General features: G+C 35.8%; 1 protein-coding gene across 1 annotated transcript; it reads right to left on the reverse strand.

Annotated features, from left to right (window-relative positions):
* Positions 1-8,234: 8,234 nt before the first annotated feature.
* LOC106089186 (G2/mitotic-specific cyclin-B3) lies at positions 8,235-10,636 on the reverse strand. Its single transcript, XM_013254974.2, has 2 exons — positions 10,623-10,636; positions 8,235-10,546 (listed from the first exon to the last, which is right to left on the reverse strand). Exon 2 carries the CDS (start codon positions 10,263-10,265, stop codon positions 8,406-8,408), a length of 1,860 nt encoding a protein of 619 aa, XP_013110428.2. The 5' UTR covers positions 10,266-10,546; positions 10,623-10,636; the 3' UTR covers positions 8,235-8,405.
* Between the last annotated feature and the right edge of the window lie 1,541 nt (positions 10,637-12,177).

Here is a 12,177-nt window from a genome sequence, read left to right on the forward strand (position 1 = left end):
GCTATACTAACCTCCTTCTTACTTCCTTTCATTGATAGCCTCATCTTTTCACAATCTGGATCCCCCCATAGGATTTTCGCCGTCCTACCGACCGTTTCGCTGTTCCATAATGTTGCATGCGCATTTGTCGCCCACTCCCTTAACTCGGACAGCCTCGACTCGAAAGGCTTCAGTTTAACCAAGTTTATTGACGGCAGTCCTCTGGCCTTCACCACCAAATCGTCTACCATTTCATTCCCCTTACTCCGCTATGGCACGGTATCCAAACGATGACGGATTTTGCCATCCTCACAGAAGGCGTTATTCTCCTTCTTACACTGCAAGGCTGTGCTTGACCTTACCTTACCTGGTTGTTATTGCCCTAATGGCAATTTTACTGTCTGTGAAGATGTTCACACTCGACGTCCTCGTGTTAGCACCACACCACTCCGCCTGCAGGACCGTAATATGGTCAGGCAGTCTAAAACAGATCTCTGTCCCTGGGTTCTCAATGTAGATGCCTAGGACCACTCTGTCCTCTAGCTTTGATCCATCCGTGTAAAATGATTTTCCGGATGGCAATACTAGGGTTCTGTTAATCCAAGACTGTGCCCATGGTATCTAATAATAGTATCTAATCGAAAACTCGTCCCTTCCTTCCAGGTTTCCTATCGTCGCCTCGATTATACCGCGATGATATGAGCTGCTCCCATCCTCAATCCATTCTCCCATCGCCTTAAGTCTCATAGCCGCAGTGGCTGCCTCACACTTAATCTGTATGTCAATGGGTCGGATATCTACCATAGTCTCCAGTGCCCTAGTAGGCGTGGTCCTCATGGCTTCGCCTATGCCAAGACAACATGTTTTCTGAACCTGTTGTATGGTCCTTATGTTACATTTTTTCTCCACAGCAATCCACCAAACTACTGAGGCGTAAGTAAGTATTGGTCTAATCACGCTCCTGTAGAGCCAGTGGACTGTCCTCGAATTCAGGCACCATTTTTTATTTAAAAAAAAAAACTTTTGTAGCGCTCTTAATGAAAATCCCTGCACTTCCGAGGTTTTGCAATAGGAATGACTAGATACGTATACCCCCAATCCTATGGTGCTGGGTATAACAATCATATATGACAATCAACAATCCCATGGCAGCTGGTTGTACGATCCGGCAAGGGCTGCCGCCTCAGTGTATAACACAACAACAACAACAACCATATATGACAAAAAAAAATATGTAATACCTTGGCGGAGGCCACCGTGGAACAAAGGTTTGCATGTCCGCCTATGACTCCAAAAGCCTGGGTTCAAATCCCAGCGTGAACAGCAGAAAAATTTCCAGCGCTTGTTATTGTTGTTGTTGTAGCCACATATCCACGTGTGGAGGTGGCGATCCTCGTCAAGGTCCTTGGACTTACCCACCTATAGGAAACATAATGGCCATTGGTTACTTAAAGGCGCATCATAGAGGGCGCAATTCTCGTCCGATTCTGAATTTTGCCTGACTTCCAACAACTGTGCTAAGTATGGGCCAATTCGATACATAACCTGATATAGCTGCCATATAAACCGATCTGGGATCTTGACTTCTTGAGCCTCTAGAGGGCGCAATTCTCATTGGATTTAACAGAAATTTTGTACAACTGCTTCAACCTTCTACAATGTTCAGCATTCAATGACTTCTACAATGTTCAGCATTCATTTATGGTCCGAATAGAACTATAACTTGATATAGCTCCAATAGCACAACAGTTCTTATTCAATATTCTTTGTATGCCCAAAAGAGATAGCGCGCATAGAACTCGACAAATGCGATCCATGGTGGAGAGTAAATAAGATTCGGCCCGGCCGAACATAGCATGCTCTTACTTGTTAGTCATTAAGAGTTTTTATAATATATATGATTTTTTCATTAATTCCTGGTTTCGAATACCGGCGTGAACAACAGAACAATTACCAGCGTAGGTTATTGTTGTTGTTGTAGTCACATATCTATGTGTGGAGGTGTCGATCCTTGTCAAGCTACTATAGGTGAGCAAAGGACCGATCGCCGCGGAAACATGTTGGACATTGGTTACTTAAAGGCGCATCATAGGCACTCAGTATTTATGCATGAGCAGTTGCCGCCCAGCCTCTCACTGAGACTCTTCGCTCCATACCGATGATTGTCCTCGACTGCAATTACAGCAACTCCGTATGGAGCATCCCACTATCCGCTACCTGTGGACGTTCGCGGTAGCTCGCAGTGAAGCCTCTCGTAATTACAATGAACACCACACAGATTGGAGCTCAAGGTTCCAGCCAAGCATACATCTAATTAATGTATACTTGGCTGGAACGTAGAGGTTTACGTGGACTGGACTTGGAAATTCCCCATCAAATGTTCATAAATGAGACAGTTTTCATTGTATACCTACGTGGACATATTTCAAGAACATAATTTTTATATTTATGAAAAATATTATTAATATTATGAAAAATATTATTAATATTATGAAAATTTTCTTTACATGTATGAAACAAAGTTTTATAAATATAATAACTTTTTTTCATAAACGATCATATTCATAAATGTTTATTCATTAAGAGTTTGCATAATATTTATGATTTTTTCCTTAATATAATAACTTTTCATAATATTTATGAAACCCGATCATTACATTTATGAAGAAAAATTCCCGCTGTGTATGACGCCAAACGACTGGTTTCGAATCCCGGCGTGAACAACTGAATAATTTCCAGCAGTGATTATTGTTGTTGTTGTAGCCACATATCTATGTGTGGAGGTGGCGATCGACGTCAAGCTCCTTCAGTTGAGCAACGGACCGATTGCCGCGGAAACATGATGGTTATTGGTTACTTAAAGGTGCCATTGGTTACTTAAGGGCGCATCATAGGCACTTCTCACTGAGACTCATCGCTCCATACCGCTGATTGTCCTCGACTGAAATTGCAGCTACTCCGTATGGAGCATTCCACTATCCCCAACCTGTGGACGTGCGCGGTAGCTCGCAGCTAAGCCTCTCGTGATAACAATGAACACCACACAGATTGGAGCTCAAAGCTCTAGCGAAGTATACATTTAGTAGTTTACTTGGACTGGACTTGGAAATTCTCCATCAAATTTTCATAAATGAGACAGTTTTCATTGTATACCTACCTGGACATATTTCAAGAACATAATTTTTATATTTATGAAAACAAATTATTAATATTATGAAAATTTTCTTTACATGTATAAAACCCGATCATTACATTTATTAAGGAAAATTCTCTCTGTGTAGGATGCAGAACGCCTGGGTTTAAATACCGGCGTGCCCTCATTGATATGAGAGCATTTATATGCATTTATATTGATATGAGAGCATTTCCCATTTACATTCCTTAATGGAATGTAAATGGGAAGTTTAGTTGCAAATGCAAATTTTGCCCATGAACATTCCACTAAGAAACAAGGGCAAACTTCTCACATATCAATGAGTGCAGTCCGATTCAAGTTTAAGCTCAATGATAAGGGGCCTGCTTTTTATAGCCGAGTCCCAACGGCGTGCCGCAGTGCGACACCTCTTTGGAGAGAAATTTTACATGGCATAGTACCTCACAAATAGTGACAGCATTGGGAGGGGAAAACCACTGCAGAATTTTTTTTCTGATGGTCTCGCCAGGGTTCGAACCCAGGAGGACATGCTAACCTATGCGCTACGGTGGCAGAGGTTAGTTATACCTTAACATAACAAGTTTCCCATTTGACTTTATTCAATGTTTTCTTTCTCGTATTCTTCACCGATTTCATTATAATTTATTAAAAAAAAAAGTCTCTTTGGGGATTATATTTTTTTGGGCAGTAGACTAAGTTATTATACATCAAATTGGTTAACAAACACGAAACATAACAAATATACATTTTTCAATACATATTTATAAAAAACATCAAAAATAACAAAAAAAACGACTTAAATAAAAACAAAAAACAAAACTCGTGGTAAATTATAAAAAACGCATTTATTAACCAAAAATAAAGAATAATAACTTAGACTACATAATAAAAAAAATTAAACATAAATATAAGGGGTTTTTGTTTTTCAACGTTGAAGTTGAAAAATAATATTAAATATAACAAAACACGGCAGCAAAAAAAAGGATACAAAAAAGAAAACAAAAAGAATATATGAATGAATTAATACAAACTTAATAAAAAAAATATATGTTGTAGGAGAAAAATGTATCAAAACGAACAAACAAGGGTAGAGTAGGTAGGGTAGGGTGGTAAGCCATAACATCACACCGACAAGCCAAAGAGAACATTTGCAATAAACAAATGTGGCAGTAGTTGTAGTAGTAGTAGAGCTGAGCAGTTTTTGTTTTTGATTGCTTTTTTTTGTAGTTTATTGAAAATTAAGAAAAAAGTATAGAGTTATGGGGGTTTTCGTTGTGGTTCTTTTATATGTATATCTTTGTTTTTTTGTTTATATAGTAATAGTAAATATTGTATTTTAAATATAAAAAAATTGCTTAAATATATGTACTAATATTAAATTAATTTATATAATAATCATTTGTTTTGTGTGTGTGTGTATGTGTATGAGTGAGAAGTAGTAAGGAGATGGTTGAAAGAGGATTTACAAAAAATATTTAATTTTTAGTCTAAAATTGTGTACTATTCATAATAAGTGTTTAATTTTTGTTGTAGCATTCCTCTTTTCTTGTATATATAAATGATGCATAAGAATGTGTTAAGTGTTTTGAATCATAATTTATATTTGATGGTCCTTTTAGTTTTTCTTTTGTTTGGTTTTTTCTTTTTTTTTTTTGTTGTACATGTTGTCATTTCCAATTATTATTTACTAAGTTTCAGTTTGTATAAGATAGCAACAATATTCAAAAGAACATTGACTTCAAAACACTTCAAAACGTTGTGCTGGAAGAAAATGTTTTTCTAAAATTTATTTCTATTTTGTGTGGGGGAGGAGGGTTGAACAAATTCTTATAGTTGTTTAACAAAATAAACAATATATTATTTTTGGGGGGAAAACAAAAAAGGAAACAATTTATAAAAAAAAACTCCCACTTGGAAGTGTTTTTTTGGGATAAAGACGTTATAAAGTGTAGTCAAGAGATTTTTTTTACCATGTTTCGGTATACGACAAAGCAAAGCGACAATAGTATAAGCCAACGATTTGAAATCTTTTGGCAATGATATAAAAATCTGATTTGAACAATTATCCCACTATCGTTTAGAATCGCTCTCTAGATCCTTAGCAAAGTTTTTTGGACGTTGAGGTTTGCTCTGTAGATCTAAGGCAAAGTTTGTTGGACGTCGAAGGTTTGCTCTCTAGATCTAAGGCAAAGTTGGTTGGACGTCGAAGGTTTGCTCTCTAGATCTAAGGCAAAGTTTGTTGGACGTTGAGATTTGCTCTCTAGATCTAAGGCAAAGTTTTTTGGGCGTCGAGGTTTGCTCTGTAGATCTAAGGCAAAGTTTGTTGGACGTCGAGGTTTGCTCTCTAGACCTAAGGCAATGTTTGTTTGACATGTATTTTCAATTGTCGTAACTTGGTTGTATAGAGTTAAGGTAAACTTGAATCGATTGAAACTTTGAGGGGGCGGGCAAAGAAAATGCAAACAATTGGATAAAGGACTTTAAAGTTTTCCCATAAGGTGTGTAAACTGCATGCAACAGTTGAGACGATATAAGTACAATTTGGTAAAAAAATAAAAAAAAAATATTTTTTTGATATACTATGGCAACCCTATTCGCACTTGGGCCAACAGAGCTGGTTGCTTGTTGAGAACAAAAATGTTACCAATAATTGGTAGGGATCAATAAAGGGAAATATTCTAACCTTGAGGCACAAATGGAATATAAAGGATTATTTCTTGATTTTGGCTACTTTTGCTTTGCCGTCTATTAATCAAAACTGTGCAAGATGTGGTCAAGCTCTAAAAATGACTTGTTGTTTGCAGACTAGGGTGTAAACTAGGGTGGGTCATTTATAAGGACCAAAAACACAAGCTGCCAGTTGTTGGCAAAATCGTAATACATGCAAACTAAGAAATTTTGCCCAAGCATGGATCTAAAATTGTAAATTTCTCATCCTACTGTGAGATTTCCAAAATCCGTAGCATAAAATTTCAACTCTCGACTTTGCTTTTCCGCAATTTCGTTTCTACATTAAGATGATACTGATTCAGTGATGGGCACATTACCACTATTGAAAAGGATTGGCCCGATTGAGTCTTTCACCGGCAAGGGCTACTGCCTGTGTACAACACACTGCTACAAAACAACACGAAGCTGTTTAAACACTGTACGTGGGCTTCTGCTCATAGGAATTTATGTGCGTATATGTATGCTGCCCATCTATGGTCCAAATCAATTGTTGTCCAATTCGTAATGAAACGAAAGCCGATTTTGAAAATCCAAATCATTTGCACAGAGTGCAAGCAGTGAAACTAAAACCAGAATAAGAAATTCACCCAACTTTCGACAGCCGATCACTGAAATTCCAAACCCGTTGGGTGAAGTCAGTTCTGTAAAGTGAAGAAGGGAAGAAATAATTAAGTCAAATTGGGGGCAAAGGTATCCAAGGGATATAAGTATTCCAACATAGTACCAAGGTTTTTTAAGCATCTAGGCCTGACCTGCTTGCCAGTCTGGCATATTCTTAGCCTTTGACCAGGCACAGCTGGGTACATGTTGCCAGTTATGAGGTTTTTTGAGAGAGATTATTCCGAATTTTAGGGATTTTTACAGAATCCATTGACTAGACTACTAGACGTGACATGCCATCGCCGGGCACAATTTGCCAGTTATTACGATTAGAATAAACCATTCCGAATATTACTGATTTTTGCAGAACCCAATAACATTTAGACATGACCTAACATTGCCAGTTTTTAGGATTTTGTTTTTGGATAATTTTCCCAGTTGGCACAGTTTGCTAGGTACTAGGTTACTTGGTAGATATCACTGCAAACTAAACTGATTGCCGGAGAACGCAGTGGTTTTAAAGGCATATAGGATTGCCCTGCCAGTGTTTGCTCTTCTATGTGAGCAAAACGCAAATAGGGATAACCGTAATTTTATACGAATAAGAGCATAGCCGTTGACACTGAAGCCTTTGCTAAATAGAAGGCTAGGTTCGAAAGAGAAATACTGAGGAAACATGTGACAAAGATAGGAATTTTGCCCTACTAGCCGTATATGAGAAAATACCGCTCAAAAACAAAAATTATATTTCCAAAAAGTTTTTTAAATTATTTTTGGAAAATAATTTAAAAAATTTTGAGTAATTTTTTTTAATCATATTATATTTAAAAAAAATCCAAAAAATTTAATTTTAAAAATTATTTTAAAGAAAATTATTTTTTAAAATTTTAAAATTTAAAAAAAAAATATTTTTTAAAATTTAAAAAAATTGTTTTTTAAAAAAATTATTCTTTAAAAAAGTTATTTAAAAAAAAATTATTTAAAAAAAATTAATTTAAAAAAAATATCTTTAAAAAATTAGTTTTTAAAAAACAATTCTTTTTTAAAAAATAACTTTTTAAAAAATTTATTTTTTTGTAAATTATTTAAAAATTAAATAATTTTTTTAAACAATATTCTTTGTAAACAATATTTAAAAAAAAAATTAAAAAATAATTTTTTTTAAATTTTTATTTTTAAAAAATAATTTCCAAAAAATATTTTTTTAAAATAATTAAAACAAACTATTTCCCAAAAAAGTATTGTTTTAAGTACATGTTGGGAGAAAAGAAAAATTTTATAGAAATATTTTTGCTTGTAAAAATACAATCTCATGGCAGCCGGTTGTAGGTACCGGATTGACCCGATGAAGTCCTTCATCGGCAAGGGCTGCCACCTCAGTGTACAGCACACTGCTACAACAACAACGGGATATGCATTGTAGAAAGGTTGTTCCCATTGTTACGGCAATCAAATTGACCCCCACTAGGTGTTACAAAGAAGGAATGTCCGGCCCTAAATCGATTCACCATAAAATATCGTTATATTTGGTTCTACAACTTTTCTGGGCCTAAACCTCATCCTTACCAGAGGATAATAAAAGCTAGCCAAGCAAATTGAAATTTTTATTCCGCTTTCTCATTATTTCATCAACGAAATTCTATTTTACCTCAACCCATATTTTTAATTCGAATGTCCTATGCTCTCCTTAAGATATCTATGTAGATAATTTTGTAATTTATATTTATATGGGCCATCTGATGGCTTCAAATTTTACAATGACAGCCACTTCCAAACATAGCCCTGCACTTCGTGATTTCGAATGTCCATCCTCTTTCAAATTGTTTGCATTTTCTTTTTCCCCAAAAATTCCAAATTTCTTTTGCCAAAATTCATCATCATATTCATCTAAGTCTAGTAATACTTAAAACTCTAATAAAAAAAATCAAAAAAAAAAAATTATCTATAATTTCATGTTTTTATCTTCAATCCCTCCACCACCTCCTCCACTAGCCCCCACATGGGATTTTGTTTTTTGTGTTTGCTGTTGTTTCTGTTTATGTTGCTGTTGTTCTTCTTCTTGTTGTTCATTTGGTAAACTTAAATTAAAATCTAATTGATTCTCAAATAATTGCTCTGTGGTCATCAGTGTAACTTTAGCTACCTCGTGGAATATTTTATGAGAATATTTACTACGTATAGTCTTTATGGTACCCTTTGGTTTGCGATGTAAGCCAGCGTTTAGTATGGGCACAATATCAGCAAAATCTGCCAATTTATAGCCAGTGTAATAGTTGAGTGTTGACGACCACGGCTGGACATCTCCATGCAGGCGCAATGCCATGAAGAGAGCAGCACATGCCATTTTCGAATCACTAAATGTAATGCAGTCATAGTCCATCAATGATAATTCTAAGATATAACGAGCTAAGGTCAATGTGGGCATTTGTACTTTGGCACAGCGGGCATAACGGCGCAAAAAGCGATACGACAACGGTATGCCCAAATCGAATTGTATTACTTTAAGGGTGGCCATCTCCATGTGTATCAGTTCATCATGTTTGTACGCACCATCGCATATATAGAGGAAATCTTCAATGAGTGGTGGTGTTCTCTCATCAAACTTACAGGCTATGAAGAGTGCAGCAGCGCCCAACAGTTGCAATTTGTCCTTGTTTATAACCTCCTTGCATAGAAATTGATCAACAATTTTGACAGCTAAATACAAGGTTTCATGATTGAGTTCGAAGGTTTCTTGGACTTCAACCATCCAGTCTACCAACAGGGAACGCATCCATTTGGAAAGATGTATTTGCCTGGCCATGTAATCATCTACGGGAAATTCGGCTTCACGTTCCTTCAAGTAGTTGAATATGTCCATGGCATAATGCGACACCTGGAAGGGATCATTCCAATTGATTTTATCAAAATCTTCCACACCTTCGGGTACTTGGTGAACATGTAATTTTTCTTGCTCTTTTTGGGTTTGTTCATCAGTCTTGTCTTGTTGTTGTTGCTGCTGCTGTTGCAACAAAATCGAACGCCTTTTTGCAGCCTCAAAGTTCCCTGACAAACGTAGAGAGTCTGAAGCGGATAAATCCTCCAGGGCCGACATATACAAGGATTCTTCAGTCTTATTAAATTCATTGGATATACGTCTTACCGGCTTGTTGGCAATTTTTTGTCCCTGTAGGTTTTGTATAACAGGCAGAGGTGCTGGCGGGACGTCATCCTTAACCGCCAATTTTGATTTCATTGAATTCAATAGAATTGCTTCCTCTTCATCAAAGATTTTTGAGGTTATGTTTTCTTTTTGAATTTCTTTGGCTGCAGCTTCCTTAGTACGAGTGGAGGCTCTTGTTAATACTTTCACTGCTGGCTGTGATGGTTTTTGCAAAGCTCCACCTTGAGCCTGTTGTAAAAGGATGTTATGTGTATCATTAAATATTTGCATGGTGTTTTCCTGCTGCTGATGGGCAGCAGCGGCGGCGGAAAACACACTTTGTACCAATTCCTTCTTTTTGGCCACATTTTGTTTGACATCATCATCCTGATGTACATTCGTCAATTGATTATTGTTGGCATTTAAATTGTTCGTGAGGTTTCCCAAAGCTGACCTTTTGATTTTCTCATTTTTCTGTGGACTATGCTCGGCCTTGCGTTTGGCGCGCGTCTGCATGATATCGCTGTTGTGATCTTGGATATTTATGGCATTGCGACGGGTTAAACCTTTGCGGGCCAATGGCATTAGATTTGTTAGTGTTGTGGAGGCCACAGATGATTGTTGCTTGGAAACTGCACGGGTACTCTTTGTGGGCGCCATTTTTTAAACTGTTTGTTTTCGGGTTCTGTTCAGCTGATGCTTCTTCTTGTTCCCCTCTTTGCCGGCTTCGCACTTCAAACACAAATTGTTTTTTAGAAGCGTTATTGTTGTTGTGACTTTAAGTTTATATTTGTCTTGTAATATGCGGCTTTTGAAATAGATATTTATTTATGCAATTGACAGAAGACAATGTTTCCCCAGTTCTTTTTCTGTTTAGTTTTTTCTTTTTTGATTTTAATTCAAAGTTTATATTATCTAATCTTCATTTTAGTTGCATTTATCTGTAATTTGTAGAACGATGGTAACTTTGTCTCAAACTTTGGCCTTAACTTGCAATAATAAACACTCGGTTCTTACCAAAATATGTTAATGTTAATTTAATTTCATCGATTATAGAAACATTCCTTCCAACTTTGTAACACCTGGTTGTTCACTATTATCTTTCTGTTTTTATGCCGCTTTGGCGAAGTAACGGCGATTGCTGCCTTTCAAAGAATACAAGCGTTCCCGCACGCTGAATCGCTGAAGTTGGTTGCAGTTGAAGCGCAGGGTTACCACACTTACAACAACACTAGCAGACAGAGTTGAATTTTTTCAATGAAGATCACTTTGAACAAGCCAGCGTTAACATCTAAAAGATTTTGGGAATTGTACAAGATGATCTTTTCAAATAAACCCCATAATTTAAGTTCAAACATGTGTGAAACTGTTGTTTTATATTTGCGGTATGATGATTACATTTTACAATTTTAAAGCTGGTACTATATTCTTTTTTCACAGTTGAAAACACATATTTTTCATAGTTACTTTTTTGAAACACAAAATGGATAGGCCCCATGAACATCATTAAGGATGTCAAATCTGCCGATTGAAAATTTTATCAAATAAAGGCTGGTACTATATTAGTTTTCCACAGTTGAAAACACGCATTTTTCACGGTTATTTTTTTTGTGAAAAACTACAAAGATCTAAATAAAAACATGATACTTTTATGAAGATTTTTTCATAAGTAATTAGAGAATGTCCTTCTGAATAAAATCAAGTTTTTTTCCTTCAAATTCTATTATCTAAAAAAAGTAATCACGAACAAATGTCGCGAAAAATAAAAGGAAGAACCAGCCATAAGAGAAGAGCAAGACCAAAATCACAACACATCCTTTTTCAAACCTTATTATTTCGAACAGATTGATTGTTGTGAAAATATTTATTTTTCTATCGAGTATATTTATTTATATTTAAAATATACTTTCTTATTTATGCATTCACAAACACATAATTTTTTTCCACCCAGAGTAAATACATGTGAGCAACATCACTAACACTAGCCCACATTCTGTTACAATTAGAAGTTTGGCGATCGCGTTTATTTTGAGTTAGAAAATTAATTATTGCAATGGGCTTCTCGAAATGTATATTTTCCCTAGATGAAAAAATAAGTTATGACGAAACGAAAACATTTCGGCAAATTTCTCGGTTTTTTTTTATATGGAGTTTCAACGCGAAAACCGATTCTAGTACCGGCCTTTACTTTTTGAAAAACTACACAAATAACAACTTTATTAAAATTTTACCATTAGCAATCAGGGAATGTCTGAATGAAATCAGAAAGTTGTTTTGCTTTAAAATCTGTTATCTAAAAAGTAATCAACGAAAAATGTCGCGAAAAGCCTTTAGTTTCCGAAAACTGAAAGTGAAGTGAAACACAGAACACACCGCACTAATCGCTGATTTTGACAGATAGTGCACTCGATTTTTTTTTGTTGAGCAACTGCACGTACCTGCATGGAATTATCTTTATTTTGACAATGAAATGAGAACTTAATACAAATCTTTATTAAGGATTGCTACGTTGGTTCCACTGTATCCAATTCCAATACTTCTCATATAACATCTCTGTCATTTTGCTTATCAT

This window comes from Stomoxys calcitrans, chromosome 2, assembly GCF_963082655.1.
Source record: "Stomoxys calcitrans chromosome 2, idStoCalc2.1, whole genome shotgun sequence".
In the NCBI taxonomy this organism is placed as follows: domain Eukaryota; kingdom Metazoa; phylum Arthropoda; class Insecta; order Diptera; family Muscidae; genus Stomoxys; species Stomoxys calcitrans.

Bases quoted from the DNA above. Each gene is read 5' to 3' on its own strand.
- LOC106089186 (XM_013254974.2), bottom strand. From the start codon at position 10,265: ATGGCGCCCACAAAGAGTACCCGTGCAGTTTCCAAGCAACAATCATCT.